Source organism: Grus americana, chromosome 2 (assembly GCF_028858705.1).
Source record: "Grus americana isolate bGruAme1 chromosome 2, bGruAme1.mat, whole genome shotgun sequence".
In the NCBI taxonomy this organism is placed as follows: Eukaryota; Metazoa; Chordata; class Aves; order Gruiformes; family Gruidae; genus Grus; species Grus americana.
In genome coordinates this window covers 51665411-51684645 of record NC_072853.1, presented here as the reverse complement: position 1 = coordinate 51684645, position 19235 = coordinate 51665411, and the positions used below count along the sequence as shown (strand labels likewise).

The window sequence follows — 19235 nt, the reverse complement described above, 5'->3', positions numbered from 1 at the left end:
GAGGAAGAGAGAGCAGAAATGAGGGGAAGTGAGAGGAGGGTGATTTTTGAGCTGTCATTTGAAACGGAGGCACCTGCTCCTATCGTTGTGCTTGGACTGAAGCCGCAGTTGTTACTGTTATTTTTAATTTCTAAAACCTAGCACAGAGTCAAAAAACCGAAAGAACGGTCCTCAAGCCTCTAATTTAAAGCTCCTGACCCCGACTATATTGCCTAAACATCTTTTCACTTCCAGCAGTAAAACTGGTTTGGGAATTTGCTTTGAGATTTTAAGACACCTGGGCATGTTGTCAAGTAGTTGAAAACAAGGAAATTGCTAAAACAAGTGTTTTCCTGAACTCCTTTGAAATAAGAGGTTCTAGGGTTATTATTAAGCAAATATTAAAAGTAAATCTAGATTTTTTTTTCATTGTTAATGAAGCCACTGGCTTAATTTAACTTTTCTGACATGACTATTCTAAAACTATCACAATAGTTCCCAAGTTGTGTGTTTATATAGTTGTCTGCTGATTTCCCTCTCCCCCCATACCTCAGTTTCTACTTAATGTTCCTGTTGCAATTTTAGAAAGTACTTTCTGTCCTGTAGGGTAAGTTAAACATCAGTAGAATTTCTTAACTTTTGATGTCAGATTCACTAAACTTTTGCTAATGTGCAATGAATTTATTTTGTAAAAAATGATAAACTTTAAGGCAGTTTAATAAGCAAGTATGTAATTGATGTTCTCACAGAATTTCTAAATTATACTGTAGGTTTTGCAACTAACGAACTAAGGCATTAACCATCAACCACAAACCCCACTGCTAGTTTATTGTCCAATCTAAAATAAAAATAAGCATAAATGCTGAAAAACAACCCAGACTTTCACTTCAATAATGCTTTATTAATATTGTTCTTTGTAATTTCCCTTTCCACTTACGAGCCACTAAAAAGCAGTTTCATGCCCGGCAGCAGTGTAAACAGTGACCGCTTTTCAGCGGTGATGCCGTGAAGCGTGGCCAAGTTACAACAGAGCTCTGAAGCAGTTGGTTTTTTTTTTTTTTCCCCCCACCCAAAAGTTTTGGGGTATTTTTTTGAGAAAGCACTATAAAAGGTTGGCCCAAACGTGTTTATCTCTCGGCTGTCAGTATTTTCCTTCCAGAACCAGCTAGCTATCGAAGAGGCCTTTCCCACGTACCGGAAGGGATTTCACCGTGACGCCGCACCGCAGAGCGGTACCGAACCCCCGCCGCTCCCACGCCGGCAACACCACGGGCTGCGTCTGAGGCGCGGCCCCTCTCCAGGAAGCGGCCGGTTGCGCCGGCAGGACCTGTTCCCACGGAGGCCCGCCCTGCCCGGGGAGCGGGGAAGGCGAAGGGCCCGGCCGGCGCCGTGGTGCCCGCGATGGCGAACCAGAGGACGGGGTAGGCGGGGCAGACTGGAGCCCCGCCCCCTCCCCGCGCGCACACCGCCTGTGTGGGAGGCGCGCGCGCCCGAGCGCGGGGCGGGGCCCTCGCATCCCTCAGCGGCCGCTCCCTCCCCTGCCGGCCCGGCGGCGGCGATCACCTGCGCTCTCCCCTCCCGCCGCGGAGCCCTGCGCCTTTAAGGCAGGCCGGTCCCACGTCACATGTGAGGGGAGTATAAACAGGAAGCGGCCGGCCGGGAGGTGGGGTGGGTTCGTTAAGGGACCGTTTAGCGAAGCGCTGGGTGACTTACGCCGCGAGCCGTCGCCATGAGCCGCGAGCTGCCGCCGGGGGAGGAAGAGGCGCCGGGAGGAGATGGAGAAGGAGAAGGGAGAGCGAGAGCCGGGGAGGGCGGCTGCTACCTGGCGCTCTGCGCGCGGCCCGTGCACTTCGAGAAGGCCAACCCTGTCAACTGCGTCTTCTTCGACGAGGCCAACAAGCAGGTGGGGGGAGCGGCGGCGGCGGTTCCTCCCCGCGGGGGCAGCGGGAGGCCGCGCTCCGCCGTGCTGACAGGCCGCCGGGCGGTGTTTGTCGAGCGACGGATCGTCGCCTCAAGTCCTGGGCCCACGCCCTGCCTCGGGGCTGTGTGAGGGAAGAACCGCTGCCTTTTGTCAGCGCCGAGCCCCCGCCCCGCCAGCCTGTCCTGGTGGGCGTGTGGGGAGACGGGGCTCCCGGCGGCTCCTGGACACTTTCCTCCCCGTGCCTCGCATGGTTCTGCTGGCTGGGGTCACGGCTTCGGGCCTGTTGCCTCAGGCTTTCCCGTTGCTGCTTTGTTGCCCTGCTGAGAAGAGGGGTCTGGAGGCTCTCATGCCAGGGTTTGGTTTCCTCCCCTTTCCTCGGCTGCTGAGCATGAGGCTGGTTGTTCCCCCTCTGTGGAACTGCTGCGGTGCGAGGTACTGCTGCTGGGTGGCTGGCTCAGAACCTGTCATCTTGCTAGAGACAGTAGAATATTTTTTCTTCCTCAAATGCATCAACATAGAGTTATTAGGTTAAATTTTGCCTGCCTTTACTCTCACTGCTGTAAGGTCTTTCTGAAATTCTTCAGAGTCAGCAATTTTCTTCTATTCCAAATGCACCAATGTTACTGGCAAACTTTGTCACTTTGCTCTTAGCTTCATTTCTCTGACTTTTTTTTTTTCCTTTTGAATTCCTAATGTTCAATATATTAATACAAATTAATATTTGTAGCTTTATTTGTGGCTTGGACCTGAGTGGACAGTTTGCTTTTCATTTCTTGGCTTTAGTTCTTTTAAGTGTGTTTCTCCTTAATATCCCTGTGGGCTTCTGAGATTCAACTCAGTATAGCGAAAAGATCCACAATCTGTCATGAGGCTTATACAGATGTTGATACATCCCGCTGTCTAATTCCTGTAACCATTCTGTGACTTCAGCATTCACAGAATTGAAACATTCAAGCTTTCTTCCCCATATCAATGGCGTGGTTTGCCACATGCAGCGTGGACATGATCGGTAGTATATTTGGAGAGGAGGGGAGTATTTCTGGGATATGTTTCTTGCTGTTGTACTTTGTTCAGAATTATTGGTGTCCTTTCTCTTTATAAACCATAATCCTTTACTTACATTTTGAGGGCCGGTTGAAATAAGATTACTTAAACATGCCTGTCAGAAGACACTAAATCATAGCATGGGTATGATATAACTACACAGAAACTGATAGTTAAGAGCTCACTTGAAAGAAACTTACATGTTTTCTTTCTAGTCTAAAATCGTTTAATTTCTGATGTGGCTCTATAAATCATTTGTAACCAGCATTGCAGTGACAGTTTCCTACGTGAATGGCCGAGAGATCCGTCCTTGTAATCTTCTCATCTCGCAAAGATTAAGAGAGAGTGTTGCCTTCATTTTTTATGTACATCAATATTAAAAGTAGTTAAACTAAGTATTTGTCATTCTAGGAAGGCTGTGAGCTTATTTGCAATTTTTAGTCTTGACACCTGTATTCCTGCATATGAGCATACTGCACCAGTAGTATGGCTAGTATTACAAAACAATGTATCTGTTATTCTGAGACCTGATCTGTGTGTCTAGTGCTTCTACATATATAACAAGAACAAATAAAGCATCTGCCTGACTTTCTTTTTCTAAGCCAGTTAAAGTTTGTAACAGCATCACTTTTTTTTAATGTTATCTTATTCCAGGTCAACAAATGGTATAGCTCTAGCAGGTTTTATACATGTATATGTGCAGTTGTGCTAAAGGAATTCTTTAAGTTGTTAGTGCAAGTTGGCTGAAACTTCTTAGGTACATGCAAAACTGCAGATTACTATTACACTATTCCTATCTAATAACATGTTCTGACAAGATCAAGCTTCTGGATTGTTGTGTCGCATCTCTTCCCAATCCCCAAGCTGACTTCCTTTTTGTTTTAAACAATGCCCTGGTGTCTCAGATACTTTTACTAGTACCTGACTTAGAAAAATCTTTAAAAAAAAAAAAAGCTTATACAGACTTTTACCAGTTTAACTTGTCCAGTAGTTCAGAGTATGCCTAGAAGACTGTTAGTGTACCATTGGAAACCTGTCAATTCTTAAGTAAACTTGAAACTCCAGAGGAAGAAATTGATTATTTACTGAATCTCAGTGTGAACTGGCAGATTATGTAAGAACAAAAATCGTGTCTAGTAAAAGAATTAAAGGTATGGCTTATAGAAAAGAAAGCATGTTAAGGTTATGATTTTGAATAAGCTACAAATATGTTCAAACCTTTTTTATAGGTTTTTGCTGTTCGATCTGGTGGAGCTACAGGAGTTGTTGTTAAAGGGTTGGAGGATAGAAATCCCATTTCCTTCAGGTAAGGCATCTTCATCTTTGTTGTCTTGGGATGGAATTCTGCAGTCTCAAAATGATGTGGTACTTAGTTCTGATCTAATTCAGGCATAAAGCTTATCAGTAGTTGTAATAATATTTTTATTTTTTTTAGACATAATCTTGCAATTAAGATGGCAAGCTTTGCCCTCATTAATTTATAGTCTTCTGGGGTGAAAAAAAAGTTACTAGGCTGTGGCTTTTTTTTTTTTAACAGCAATGTTTTGTTAAAACACGTAATATATTTTGAGAGTTTGTGGGGATTCAAACTTGTGATTCCTACTGAAGCAATGACTTATCCAAGGATGCAGTTTAGCAAGTTAAACAAAATAAATATGTAGAGAACCATGATTTCGGAATTTCATGCCTGTGATTCAAGCACAGTGTTTCCTACATTCTGTTTCTTGTTATTCTAAACTGGCTTCTTTTGTGTCTTCCATTTCTTGTGGAAACATTTTTTTTGCAGAATCAACAGTGCTTTCAATGAAACTACTTTATCTTTAGAAAACTACTTTATATATGCCTGTGTTAAGAGTGATGGCTCTTTGAACTCTGCTGTCCATATGTAAGGAAGTATTCTTTTACTCGAAGGTTGCTTCAGTCCAGATACAGATGAAGCGATTTGTACTCTAGGTGTGTTTACTGTGATCTGTCAGATATTGCACAGGGCCTGTCCTGAAAGTTGCTATTTTTACATGACTACACTTGTCAACACATCCTGAGGGAGCTGAAAATACTGAGTGAACTTCAGGAGGTTCCACAATTTTCCTGCTTGACTGACTAGCTCTCTCTTTGTCTGGACTTAGTAACGCATACTGGAAGTATAGCTGCCTTGCTCATGCCAATTGTACTGATGCTTGTTTGGTAAGAATACAGTTTTTATTTTTTCAAATGGTGTAAGAACAGCCTCACTCTCCCATTAACGTGAGCAATTCTTCTAGAGGATGTGTCCTAATGGGAAAGCAAGTAGGCTTGTGTCTCTCTTGCCCAGAGAGGCTGTGGATGCCCCCTCCCTGGAAGTGTTCAAGGCCAGGTTGCATGGGGCATTGGGCAACCTGGTCTAGTGGAGGGTGTCCCTGCCCATGGCAGGGGGGTTGGAACTAGGTGATCTTTGAGGTTCCTTCCAGCCCAAACCATTCTGTGATTCTATGAATCAGCAGTAGATCTGGGAGTAAAGGAGTTGATTGCAGGATGTTGGTGCATGTCACAGAACTCCAGACTCACTTGGGGAGAACTGACAATGCAGGTTTGAATAGTCCCAGTCTTCCAATTCCACATCACAGGCCAACAGAGCTGAGCCTTTCTAGTAACTTCAGATGCTAATTTGTGTGACCTTAGCCATATTTCTCTAACAGATGTGTTCAGGACTTCTGAAGAGTGGACTGCCACTATCTCATCTGAATTTTGAATCCTGTACTTGTCAGGCAACACTCATAAGTTGTATTCAAGAGCATTTGCATTATGCTTTTTTTTCCCCTCTCATCGTCTTTTTGCGGGTATATTACAGAGTTCCGTAAGAAACTATTTTAGACTGTATTTCCATAACTTCTTTTTCTTTCCATATAGGATGGAAGACAAAGGAGAAGTGAAGTGCATCAAGTTTTCCTTGGGGAACAAGATACTGGCTGTGCAGAGAACTTTGAAGAGTGTGGTAAGAAACCTGCACCCTGCAGATAGGGAATTGGAGCTGCAAATCTACTTAGAGTACCAGAGTAGAAGCCTCTGAGACAAATGTTCAAGAGGTCTGGTAGCTAACAACAGCTGTAGCGAAAATTCCTCTACCATCCTGAGAGGCTGAACAGGCAACATTGTTGTTTTGCTAGTATCATTTGAGAAAAAGTGTGGGGGGAGCCAACTTCTATAAAGAATTCCTTGGCAGGGGTGAAGTGGAATATAGTAAGTCAAGTTTTTCTTCTATATATCTCATCCAAAATAATTTGATAAACTAGTATCTATTCCCTTGTATCTATGTATGTATCTTGTCTGTGCTTCATAATTGCTAATACAATTCATGGGCGTTTTTGCAGGATTTTTTGAATTTTATTCCAGATAGCCCTCAGCTAGAATATACACAGGAATGTAAGGTAAGTTAAATGACCCGAGCTTATATGCTTAAGTAAAACTGTAATGTTAGTTACACTGGTGGCCTCTGCTCTACAGGAGAACTAACTGAGATACCTTTCAAAACACTAGCATTTACTCAGTGAGATATGTAGTCACTACTACCGATCTGAATTGAGGTAAATGAACAGATATTAACAATACCATAAAAAACTTCCTGATCCAGTCACTTTAATCCTTTCCTAGAAAGGACTGGAAATGCTGTGGAGGCAACAAATGTCAAGGTTTGGGAAGGAGAAGAGACAAAGTGCCAATGATACAGAAACAGTGGACAGGAATTATACTAATGCCAGATAGTTAATGTGGATGTTTTACCCTAATTACACTGATCAGTGATAGTAGGTTAGTAGATTAAGTAGATCACTTATCAGTGATAGTGATAGTAGATTACTAGTTTGCATGCTGTTTGGTGGTTTTAAAGGACTCTTCTAGTTTTTTGATGATTATTTTAGCAGAAACAAGTACCATTGTCATTGTATGGTACTTTTCAACTTTTAACTAAGATAAATTACATTTTGGAGTAATTGAATGCTAAAGTAAATTTTTAAACATCTGATTTGCAAAGATCCCTTTATTCCTGTAGACTTTAAACCTGAAGCATCCTCTGCTTCTTTATTTAGGATTATGTGTTTGAGTAAACCATTCTGGTAAAGCATTTATGGTAGTGTTCTGAGTGAAGTCATGACAAATATTTCCACTTAGTTCTTGATTGCTGTTCACAGAAGGAACCATCTTTTCATGTCAGGAATTGTTTGAATTGGCAGTATGATTTGAACCAGAAGAACTTGGTTGTATTCAGGGGGAAAAGAAAAAATTGGCTGTGTAATAAATGTGTGAATCTCACATCCTGCCAAAAATTGAGGTCATATGGTAGTTGTGTTCATACATAGTTTTGGGAGTCTTTAGAAAAGTATCTGATGCATGCTGGATATCTAATTGGCCAAAAGCATTAACACCAGTGACTGGATACCTAAATTGCCTTTGGACTGGCATTCTTCATTTAGTAATATTAGCTTATCTGAATAGTTAAATTTTCCAAGTAAAAGAGTATTCATTTGCTTGTTTGTTAAAAGACAAAGAATGCCAATATTCTAGGATTCTGCTGGACAAGTTCTACAGAAATCGTGTTCATCACAGATCAAGGAATTGAATTCTACCAGGTAATACAAATAACTTCTGTAGCACATATTTAGAGATTTAAGAATGTAAATTTGGGACTGTATCTTTTAATTCCTTTCCTCAAGCTCTATAATTGAGAAAGTGCACTACTGAAAAAAGAGATTCTGCTGCTTTGTTTGCAGACTATTATTTTTCTTTGAGAGGAATACATTTTTGGGGCAGAGGGAATTTATCATTAATAGGTTATTTAGCACAGCTAACAAAGGCCCTGTGTAAAGGAGCACTGAATTAAGCCTTGAGAACTCTAGATTAATAGATGCTCTTGGCTTGTATGGAAATGAGTATCTAAATACAATGTGAAATATCACTTCATGCAAAACAAATCCGCTTTGGGGAGGATGTGTGCATGCTTAAAATGCAGCAAAGAACAGATAATTGACTAGTGATACCCTTCTGCAAATTGACAGCTTTCCACTATGTTGATCTCATCGTCTGACTTCCTCTGCGTTATGTCTAATTACCTTTGCTTATGTTTTTGAAGAAATTTAATGAGTAAATAGCCCTTTCTGACATTCATGATGAGTGATATGATAAACTTCTGAGGAAGTTGTGCACTTCCCAGTAGTTGCAGTCCTGGAGCTAAGACGTGGTGTTTTACATAATTACTATTACTAATAACTAGTGTTAAAGAAAGTAACTGAAAAAGCAGTTATTATTTTGAAGACAAGTTATTTAAGTCCTTAAAATGAAGAGAATCATTTTATATACTATGTTAGTTCTTAAAAGATTAAGGAAGCTGGGGAGTGAAGGCAGCGAAGATATTGTAATAACTTTTTAATAAAACTTCACTAGTTGTGTCAAGCTAGGTGTTTTCTCCATTATGGACAGAACTTATACCCAGACCTGGATGAGGTGGAAGACACAACACCTTTCAGCTCTTTAGAATTTGAGGAGGATTCAATGTGCATTTCCTTAGCTATAGTATCATTGAGGCCTAAGCTGTAATTGTCAGGTTTATGATTTTTAATTCTAGCACTGTAAATACTCTTACATTTAACTGTTTCTCAGTTAACATTCCTAGCTACTGTGTAGTACCATTTATGCTGTTAGAATCCCGATGGTAATGTAATGCTAATATCCTGTGTTTCCAGGTATTACCAGAGAAACGAAGTTTAAAACTTCTGAAGAATCAGAGTATTAATGTCAACTGGTACATGTATTGTCCAGAAAGCTCTGTTATTCTTCTGTCAACCACTGTCCTTGGCAATGTCCTGCAGCCATTCTATTTCAAGGTAAAGGGATATCCTCCAAACTTTTAATTTTGTGTGCTTACTTTTTTTAGGGTGCTGCTTCACTAAAATATTCTATTGCTTTTTCTGGATTTCTTCCAAGAGGTGCACGTGTTCACATCCTTGTATGATAATAAGCAAAGGACAAAGCAAAAATCTATAAGGTAGTTCCTAGGTGTTGGCTTAATTTTAAGTAATTCGCTCTTTCTTATGTCCTCTTTGGAAAGAGATGTGTCCAGCTAAAGTTGGACAGTTGATTTTGAGAAAGAAAAAAAAAAAAAACCCTAGTGACCCAATATTTGACAACTTAAATATCTTTCAAGAGATCTTTTTTCACTTAAATAAGTATATGTTATCTACTTTTAATATGAACATTTGCACTCTGTAGTGTGATAATAAAGAGAAAATAAGGGCCTTTCACTTGTGATTATAATTACAACCTTCCCAATGTGAGTGGATGAATTGGAAAAAGAGAGAAAAAAGGTAGTGCTTAAGAAACAACTATTGTCCCAAGCATGTTGTGGCTGACCTTACAGTATTTCTTTCTCTTGGTGTTCTTTCCTGTGGACAACACTTAAGGTTACTGGGAAAATATTTTTCTTTTTGGCTTGGAAAAAGTGCGTAGTGAAAGCTAGTATCTGTTTGAAGTTAATCATGCACTAAGATGATTTAAAAAATGAGGAAAAGAACTACAGAGTTCATCTTCCTTCTCTCAGAGGATTAGGAAGATTTCTCTGGTAGTGTAAGGGAAGAGATTAGAAAGAAGCTTATTAAAATAGGTTTCCTGTTTTGGGTTGATCTTGTGTAGGGTCTGTACTGGATCCTGAAATGATGTTCTCTTAGGTGGCTAGGTGGAACTTACTAGTCTCTCACAGTTTTCTTTTTAGGGACTTAGGTCATGCTTCCCCCTCCTTAGCGTTTTGTGTCAAGTTGTAGCTTGAAGCTAAATATTTTTTATTTTGTGTTCAGAAGGTAATCCTCAAAGATTTCCTGAGAAAGGTACTGTACTAAAATAATCTTTGAAAATAGAGCTCTAGCAAATAAGATATTTCTATAGTGTTCACACTTGACTTTCAAGAATGAGTTAATGAGAATAGGAAGTGAATTTCAGTAGAAGCTTTGGAAACTCTGAAAACTTAAATATAAATTCTATAAGAAAAGAGGAAGAGGAGAGAGGAAATGTTGGGCAGGAGCAGCGATATGCTCTGATGATGTGGTTTTGCCCCAGCTGGCATCTAAGCCTCATGCAACTGCTCACTCATTTACCCCCCTGGCAGGATGGGGAAGAGAATCAGAACAGGAAAAGTGACAAAACTCATGGGTTGAGATAAAGACAGTTCAATAGGTAAAGCAAACACCGCGTGCACAAGCAAAGCAAGACAAGGAATTCATTCACCACTTCCCATGGGCAGGCAGGTGTTCAGCCATCTCCAGGAAAGCAGGGCTCCATCACATGTAATGGTGACTTGGGAAGACAAATGCCATCACTCTGAACATGTGTCCCCACCTTCCTCCTTCTTCCCCTAGCTTTATATGCTGAGCATGACATCACGTGGTATGGAATAACTCTTTGGTCAGTTGGGGTCAGCTGTCCTGGCTGTGTCCCCTCCCAGCTTCTTGTGCACCCCCCGTCTGCTCACTGGTGGGGCAGTGTGTCCCTGCAGAAAAAGCCTTGGCTCTGTGTGAGCACTGCTAAGCAATAATGAAAACATCTATATTATCAACACTGTTTTCAGCACAAATGCAAAACAGCCCCGTACTAGCTACTCTGAAGAAAATTAACTCCATCACAGCCAAAAGCAGCACATTCTAGTATGAGGCAGATTCTGGTGTTAGCAAGAACAAAAGGAGACTCTGACTGATAGGGAGTAGGTATTTGAGAGTTGGCATGTATTTTTTTGCTGGGAGAGAGGAAGTCAAGAGAACTGCTATTTGAGATCTCCAGGCCAGTTGTAAAAAAGATTTGCATACAAATTTGTCTTTATTAAAATGGAAGTGTTTTGCTAGCTGAAGCTGATAGTATAAAATTAAGATGATAAAGCTGCTAAAATTAAAATACCAGAAGTATGTGCTTAGGATCACAGTTGGGAAAAAAGTATCGAACCCTTTTTTCCTGTTTAACTATCACCACTGTTCACCTCATGGGGGTGCTATTGATACAGCCTTTGAGTATAAGTTACTTGAGACCTTTCTGTTTCAAGTCTTAACAATGGATTTCTTTGGGTGGTTTTTTTTTTTTCTGTTTAACAGAGTGGAACAATGTCAAAACTATCAAAATTTGAAATCGAGTTACCTGCAGCACCCAAGTCCTCCAAGCTCAGCCTTTCTGAAAGAGATATTGCTATGGCTACAATGTATGTATCTAACTAATCAGGCCTTTCTTGGAAAAGTATGATAGTTTGGGAATGCTGAGGGAAGACAAGAACGTTAACATAGTTGCACGTATTTCTTTTTTTAGCAGAGCTACTGCTGTAAAATGCTTCAGTTACTGCCTCGAACAAAGCATCTAACCAACTCTTTTAGAGCAAGGTGGGGAGGGAAAGCTAACTGAGAAGTCTTACATTAAATTGTTCTTGATTAGTGCAGAAATTTTGAGAATGTTTCATTTTTGAACTGATTGATAGGTTGGCAGGGTTGTTCTTAGGTGCCTAACTTGCGTGAGTATAGGCTGTGCCTTGTGATTTATCAAGTGCTTGGTTTAGTCTTTTAATTGATTACCTGACTTAGGTAATCTCACATCATCTTTTAGGATAAAATATGTGGCTCTAACAGACTGGTAGACCTTGTATTTGAAAATAATGCTTTAATCCTGTTGTCTTTTTAGATATGGGCAGCTTTATGTTCTCTATTTGAGGCATCACTCAAGGACTTCCAACAGCACAGGAGCAGAAGTAGTCCTCTATCACTTACCAAGGTAAGAGCAGAATGAAGAACATTAGCGGCAATTCACATGTGTGTAAGAGACTTCAGCTTTTCTAGTTTAAATAGGCTTACTGAACCAGTTCTCACCTCTTTTTCCACAGAGAGGGCTCCTGTAAGAAGACACATATTTTAAAGCTGAACAGAACTGGAAAGTTTGCACTGAATGTTGTGGATAACTTGGTGGTAGTGCATCATCAGGATACTGAGGTCTGATTTATTTATATTATGTTGTGCCTTACCTTTCAAAAGTTATGTGCAAATTTTATTAACAGTGCCTGTAAGGTCTAGAAAATATTTTTGTATGTGCTTAGTTTTGCCAAAAGCCAGAGTATTTGCAACAACAAAACCATATAAGAGATTCTAAGTTATCCTTTTACATTGATGGGCTAACATTTAATCAGGGCTGTTGCTAATACCTGTTTTTTCATATGCTTTTTTTTTCCTTTTTAGTTTGCTATGATATTCTGCTGCTGCACTGTGTAGGCTTTTAAGGTGTTATACAAAGAAGTAGAGTGAAATTGGATACTAAATTATTAATCCTGGGAACCTCTTCTGTGACACAAACTTAGGCTCTTGTAGGTTGAAGGCCTGGATCTACAAAAACTTCTGTGAACACAAATGATCTTATGCATATGGTAGCATAGGTAAAACTTGCGTGTCTGTAGTCTCAGTAGCAGGGCTTGATCAATGGTAAAGCTAAAGTAGTACCTTGCTCTTAATATGTGGAAAGGCTTTAGCTTTTTGTATTATCTTCTCTTGGGCAGCTTCAAGAAGTGGGACATGTATCTTGTTAGGATGATTAGTTGATGTTTCAGTTGTAATTGATGTTAATTCTACACATTAGCATTCAACCCCAGGGCACTTATTCTCCAGCATTTCAGTCAAGCTATAAACATCTAACTATATAAACACAGAAAACAAAATCAGATTGAATAGGGTAGATACTAACAAATGAAGTCATGCTTCATTACCACTGAAAGTGAAGCAAATTTCCACTGTGCAAGGCTAAGAACGTTGTCCATACAGTCTAGGAGCATTAGTGACCGGAGTTGAACAATACTGAATGGTAGAAGTACGAGGGTATGTCCCTGCTCGCAGCACATCCCTTCCAACCCATTCTATGATTCTAATGGAGAACACAAGATGGAAATGTGAAAAGCAGCCCAAATACATGTAAATGGCTGGTAATTCATGTTTGTGACTACTAATTTCCTCTTCTTAATTGCAGACTTCAGTTATATTTGACATCAAGCTAAAAGGAGAATTCGATGGGTCTACTACCATCCATCAGTTTGTACTTCCTCCTCGATCAATACAACCATATCAAATACCTGTAGCAGGTAGAACTACTATATAATAAATATGTTAGCACTGTCATCAGTATCATCTAAATGTAACAGCTGGCATGCAAGAGTGTTTCAGTGTAACTGGTTCCTAACACTTCTATTGTACATATTTAGGAGAGGGTGAGGGAAGAAAGAAAAGGAATTGAGCACAAATTTTTGTTCCAAATTTGTGCATACTATGGAAAAGAAAGAGTTGCTGTTGAAGGTGTATAATTCCCATAGTACTTTGAAGCGTAAAAGCAAAGGGAGGGCTTTTTGGGTTTTTTGTTTGTTTGGTGGGGGTTTTTTGTTTTGGTTTTTTGTTGTTTTGTTTCCTCCCCCCCAGCTATAAAAGCTTGTGTCTCGCTCAAAAATGCTTCTTTCTTCTCTGGCTTAAATCATGACTATTTAACTTCCTAAGTCACAGAAAAAGGCTGAAAGACAATCCAAGCTTCAAATCCAGTTTAGAAGCAATGCTAAGATCAATGTTAGTACTTCAGCACTTAAGATTCTTCTTGGATTATCTTTTCCTAGAAGTGTAGCAGATAGTTACCCTCAAGCTGGAAGTGGCTAGAAATAATCTGAGCATAGTGTGGCTCTCTGTATAGAAGAGAGACTCTTCCATAGGAATGATTGCACCTTAAAAAGCTCTAACATCTGAATGTTGAAGTCACTAGTAGAAAGTATGACTGACAAATCTGTGGGTGGAGGTTTGTATTAAACAAAGGTTAGGATCAGAAAGTCCAAACCAGTCTTGCTTTTTAAGGAACCGAAGTGATTACATAAATACAGCATGTGGAATCTGTGTATTTAGAATTATAGTACTAGAGATAGAATAATTCTGCATGCATGATTTCACTTGGCTGAAAAACAAAAGAATTGTTTTGAAGAATGTTTGCCTTTCTACATGTTAGATTTTCTTTGTAGATGATCTGACTACACAAATGGATATCTCTTTTGCCTGCATGCTGTAGGACTGCTAGACATGTTACAATCCATACTTGCCTTTCCTGTGTAAGCTTGTAGCATGTATTTTGTTAGTGTAGAACTGCCAGAACTTTACCTGAAGTTTATTTTTCTGCAGGTCCAGCCTCTGTGACAAGTCAGTCTCCTGTTCCATGTAAACTCTGTATCCTTTAAGTACTCTAAAAGTGCAAAAGCCTCATGCTACTTACCAAGCATAGAAGCAGCTAAGCATTTGTTACCTTGACCCATTAAGTCCAGCTTTAGCTAACTGTGCATATTTACCTCAAGACAAACTAGTATGCTTCATAAGAGACTTTAATGCTTTCATAGAGTTGTAAATATGGAAATCAGTATTTTACATTAAGATTTCTTGGTCATGAGATGCTTGTATGAAATTATTGAATAGGAACACCATGAAACTGAAGCTACAATTCTAAGAATACGTTTCAAGACTGTATGAGAAGAGGGCTGTGATGGTAAATGAAAGTATGTTAATGGGGTCTGCTTCAGTACAGTAACGTGAATTGAGTAGCAGTAGCTTAGAATCAATGTTAATATGGATGTTAGAACTTTAACATTTAGATTCTTCATCTTGGATTGTCTTTCAACCTGATATTATCATCAGTGCAAGTGAAGGTAAGTGGAGACTGTTTGACACCTTCAGTGTACAAAGCTTAAAACTAAAGTGACTAAGCAGATGTACCCAGTGAGATGACTAGTTTTGGTAGTGACAACTGATATCTTTACCCTCAAACTTGTAGTAATGCTGCTTTAAAACATAGACTGAGGAAGGCAAATAAATCATAATCTAGATGTGTTCTAACTTAACATGGAAAAGTTGGTATCTATGCTATACAATATAAGCCAATTGACTTTTACTTCTTCAAATCAAGGTTACCTCTGGAGTCTTCAAGTGAAACTTGAACCTGTAGTTAACCTCTTACTAGATAAAGGAAAACTAATGGATTTCCTTCTCCAAAGGAAAGAATGCAAAATGGTTATCCTTTCTGTATGCTCTCAAAGTAAGTTCACATGCTTTGTCTCTTGAAAATACAATACTGCTTATGAATAAGTGTTCACAAGTTAGCTGGGCTGTTCTTAGATTTGAGATCCCTTCTGAAGCTAGCTTGGTCCTGGACAATGTCAGATGCCTAGAGTACCCTCAGTCACCATCCTCAAGGAGTTAATTAACAGCATGAAAGAATTCAACTCCCCTTCATTTCATTAAAATACATCTGACAGCTGACTGTTTATTTGAAGTTTAGAATAGAGCTCACCTTTTGAAAAAGACAACATTGAAGCCCCTGGTTACTCCTCCTCATAGTTCTTTGTTCTTTTTATCTTTTCAGTGCTCAGTGAGCCAGAAAGGGGATCGCTGTCTGTGATTGCAACAGTTTTTGACAAACTGAATTACGAATATAAGAAGTACTTGGAAGCTGAGCAAAGCTATACTATGGTAAACCATTATTAGCTACAGCAGCTTACAAAGATAGGAGGATGCTATTTGTGTTTCAAGTTGCATCATAGTGAAGGTGAAATACCTGTTCTTTCCTGCTTAGGAAATGAGGCTGCCTCAGGCTCACAGTAGGTAGTCTACTGTGCAAGGTGCAACAAGACCTCCCACTGAGGACTCTGGTGTGACAGATGCTGCATAGTTCATCTGCAGCACGACAAGTAACAGACAGAGGGTAGAAGCTCAAAGAGCAACTTGGAATCCATAACTACTACCATAGTTTCCAAGCCATTGATTTCATGGCACAACATATGCAGCACTGATACATCTCAATTATTTCTGTTGAACTAGTGAGTTCACATAGTACAGCCTTATACTAAATATCCTTTTAAAGCTGAGGGCCTGTGTCAACATAGTAAGTTTGATTCATCTTTTGGATTTGAGACATAATAGCAGCTACATTTATAACTTTTAAAAGCTGTTTTAATACAAAAGCCCACACTGCAGAGAATGCATCCAAGTATAACATGACCACAGCTGTGAATTTGCTCAGTAACAAAACATGTCTATAGTTATGTTCTTAGTGGAAAACACTTTCTATACAGATGAGATTGACTAAAACTGTACTGCAGCACTACGGTTTTCTTTTAAAAAGGCTTTCTTCTTGTAGGTGGTAGAAGCAGGCCTGAGTAGAAGTAATCCACTCCTGAAGCGTCCAGTCCGCACTCAAGCAGTTATTGACCAGTCTGACATGTACACACATGTTTTATCTGTGTTTACAGAGAAGAAGGTAAGTTAAAATTAAGTGCTAGTTTGGCAGCCATCTCACAGCAAACAAGTTGGCTGCTTGAAATAGCCTGCAGAAGACTTTAGTGTCAGCATTTGGGCATCAAAATACCCATTCTTACAGGGTGGTCTTTAACAGGGGAAACTATGCAAGTTGCACCTAACACTTTTTTCTTGTCAAGGAAGCGCCTCACAAGTTCACTATAGCAGTCTTGATGGAATACATTCGCTCTCTTAACCAGTTCCAGATTGCAGTTCAGGTAAAGTACTTGCATACATGAAGTACCAAGTATATCACCTCACTCCATGAAGTTATTCAACTTCAAATTCAAAGAATTTCAAAGACATGATCAAGACTGGTCTAAGTCCTATACAATACTACCTTCTAGATTGTAAAACACTGGTATTGAGACATACCTTTGATGGTCGTCTTCCTGTATTCACAGCACTACTTGTATGAGTTGGTCATCAAAACCCTTGTTCAACACAACTTGTTCTACATGCTCCATCAGTTTCTGCAGTACCATGTGCTCAGTGACTCCAAGCCTTTGGTATGTAAAGCAAGTTGCTTCAATAAGCTAGTGAAGGAGGTAGGAGGTCTTTAGAATTCTAAGGTTATTTTTACTTTTGCCCTAGGCTTGTCTGTTACTGTCCCTGGAAAGCATTTATCCTCCTGCACATCAGCTCTCTCTGGACATGTTAAAAGTAAGCATTTCAGACTATAGTAACTCCATGTCACATGTGGGTTAGACTTGTCAAAGTTTACCTGACCAAGCTTGAAGTGACTAGCTAACATCTCAGTCATTTTTTAGAAGCATAGTCTTACAGCTGTGATTGATTTCACAGAGACTTTCCACAGCAAATGATGAAATAGTGGAAGTTCTGTTGTCGAAACACCAAGTTTTGGCTGCCTTGAGATTCATCAGGGGTATTGGAGGACATGACAGCATTTCAGCCCGCAAATTCCTCGATGCGGCAAAACAAGCAGAAGATGATATGCTTTTCTATACTATATTCAGATTCTTTGAACAAAGAAATCAGCGGTTACGAGGAAACCCTAGTTTCACACCAGGTAAGCAATAAGTGGTTAGACCAAGATACTCAGTTGTGCAAACAGAACTAAAGTTTGTTTCACTTCCACTTCAGCTGAGTTTGTGTTACAGGATAAAACTCTTGGTGCATTCTAGCCTGTGTTTTAGGCTTACCTTTAAGCATAGTTCTAAAGTTAACTTGTCTTACCCCTTTGTATATTGCACCCAGGAGTAAAGACTGAGCCAAACAGGAACTTGCAGATTAAGCTAACCTGTTTGGCTTGTAGTTGCTTGCTTAGTTTAGCAAAGCCATTACCTCCAATTAATGCTTTCTCCTGAAGCCAGGAACTGGGCCAAGAAACTTTTGAGTTCAGTTGTCTATTTCCACAGATTACAAAAATTCAAGGTCTGTTGTATACTGCAGTTCCTCTCACCACAAAACCCAAGCTAAACTGCTTGCACTGGCAAGATGTTCTTAATCACCAGATAGTCTGTAGGCTCTGAATCCCATTCCAAGATGATACAACTTGACAGTGAAGAACTCACATGGTTATTAATCTGCTGGTTAGATGCAGGAACTAGATCAGACATCTGCTTCACCACAAGAGTACTTGTCACAGGACTGGAGATACCTCAGTAGTCCACTGCTTTAAAATTGTTAAACTCCTTTAAGGCATTAAAGATAAGAATTAGTACTTACAAGTTGAGTTAAGTGAAACTATGCAATCTTGCTTCTCAGTTTCTCAAAGTTAATGTTAACTTGTATTTTGCCCCACACCCCTCCCAGGTGAGCACTGTGAAGAACATGTCACCTTCTTCAAACAAGTTTTTGGAGAACAAGCTCTCATGAAGCCCACGACATTCTGAAAGACTCTTCCACTGAAATGTATAAACTTAATTTATTGCATTTAAGTAGATTTTTGAACTACAAAATTGCTATTTTATAATAAAGTATATACAAGACATTTTGGCAAATAGTTCTAAAAATATTACAACTTGTGATGGCTTCCCCCTAAAAATAGAGACAAAAATTGCATTGACCTGCATTTAAAATTAGTGTCAGTGGTTTAGCTGTCCGTTCTCTTACACATTACCTCAGTTTTCAATGAAAAGAGCTATTCAACTCTTAATACAGCTGGTTTAGGTTTCTAGAAGAAAGATGCAACCTCTTGAAAATAGAAGTGTTTTAGTAATCTTGTTAACACATCTAGTTTTAGTAATATTGTTACATGAGCCACACGTAGCATTTCCTGAGTTTAAAGCTATATCCAAAGCTGCAGCTGATATCTTCTAGTTGAATCTGTGCAGGAGCCAAGTCAGTGGTGGTTACAGTGTGATAGTCATTGAACATTGCTGCATTTCAGTTCTTAAGAGCTGGGCCTAAACCTAAACCACAGTTCATGAGTCCACTGAACACTGTTAAAAACTAGAAGTAGAGGAGTCTCTCCCGTTCTGTACCTCTGGTCCTCTCTTGTGTGGCACGAGTTTTAGCTTTATTTACTGATGGGCCTGAGTGAGAGAAAAGAAAGAGAGTTAGTCCAAAGTCTCAGCATTATAGCAGATCAGTCAGTCGTCAATAACACCACGCAAGCCACACGCTTCTTCTCAGCTGTTAACAGCTGTCAGCAGCAAAGGCAGTAGGTGAATCTGCATTGGTCTTAACCCCCATAAGTAAGGCTCAGTTAAAGCCTGCTTTTAAGAACTACACCGTAGGTGTGAATTTCCAAATCCAAGAGGACAGTGTTTAGACTGTCCTTACTGCAAAGCGAGACTGCTTCTGCAAGTGCAGGAACACTGCCCCACTGAAGGTTTGTTGCTTCCACCCACCATTGTGCCCACAGGTTGGGAGACATGGACCACGCTGCTCTCTGTTATGCAGCTGCCTCCAGAAGGAGGAGCACAGTGCAAGGCCTCAGGGCAGGTTGTGGGCACTGCAGTTCTGCACACCTCTGAGCCTGG

The 19235-nt window shown here is 40.0% G+C and overlaps 2 protein-coding genes across 2 annotated transcripts in view; one reads left to right on the top strand and one right to left on the bottom strand.

The window, feature by feature from the left end:
• Window positions 1-1464: 1464 nt before the first annotated feature.
• Window positions 1465-18241, top strand: RMC1 (regulator of MON1-CCZ1). Its single transcript, XM_054814870.1, has 20 exons — window positions 1465-1882; window positions 4174-4250; window positions 5831-5915; window positions 6292-6348; window positions 7459-7545; window positions 8656-8796; window positions 11044-11147; window positions 11618-11707; window positions 11817-11922; window positions 12944-13055; window positions 14125-14169; window positions 14589-14642; window positions 14900-15028; window positions 15356-15462; window positions 16130-16249; window positions 16428-16505; window positions 16692-16796; window positions 16882-16950; window positions 17092-17317; window positions 18064-18241. Exons 1-20 carry the CDS (start codon window positions 1709-1711, stop codon window positions 18141-18143), a joined length of 2046 nt encoding a protein of 681 aa, XP_054670845.1. The 5' UTR covers window positions 1465-1708; the 3' UTR covers window positions 18144-18241.
• The window catches only part of NPC1 (NPC intracellular cholesterol transporter 1), a 28365-nt gene continuing 27286 nt past the window's right edge, over window positions 18157-19235 (bottom strand). Inside the window, exon 25 of the mRNA XM_054814869.1 lies at window positions 18157-18785. Within this exon, the coding sequence (XP_054670844.1) occupies window positions 18703-18785 (83 nt within the window). The 3' untranslated portion in view covers window positions 18157-18702. The remainder of the gene's footprint in view (window positions 18786-19235) is intronic.

Bases quoted from the DNA above. Each gene is read 5' to 3' on its own strand.
- RMC1 (XM_054814870.1), top strand. From the start codon at position 1,709: ATGAGCCGCGAGCTGCCGCCGGGGGAGGAAGAGGCGCCGGGAGGAGAT. The intron at 11,923-12,943 runs GTCTGATTTATT...TCTTAATTGCAG, and splicing joins TGCATCATCAGGATACTGAG to ACTTCAGTTATATTTGACAT. The intron at 16,250-16,427 runs GTAAGTTAAAAT...TTTCTTGTCAAG, and splicing joins CTGTGTTTACAGAGAAGAAG to GAAGCGCCTCACAAGTTCAC.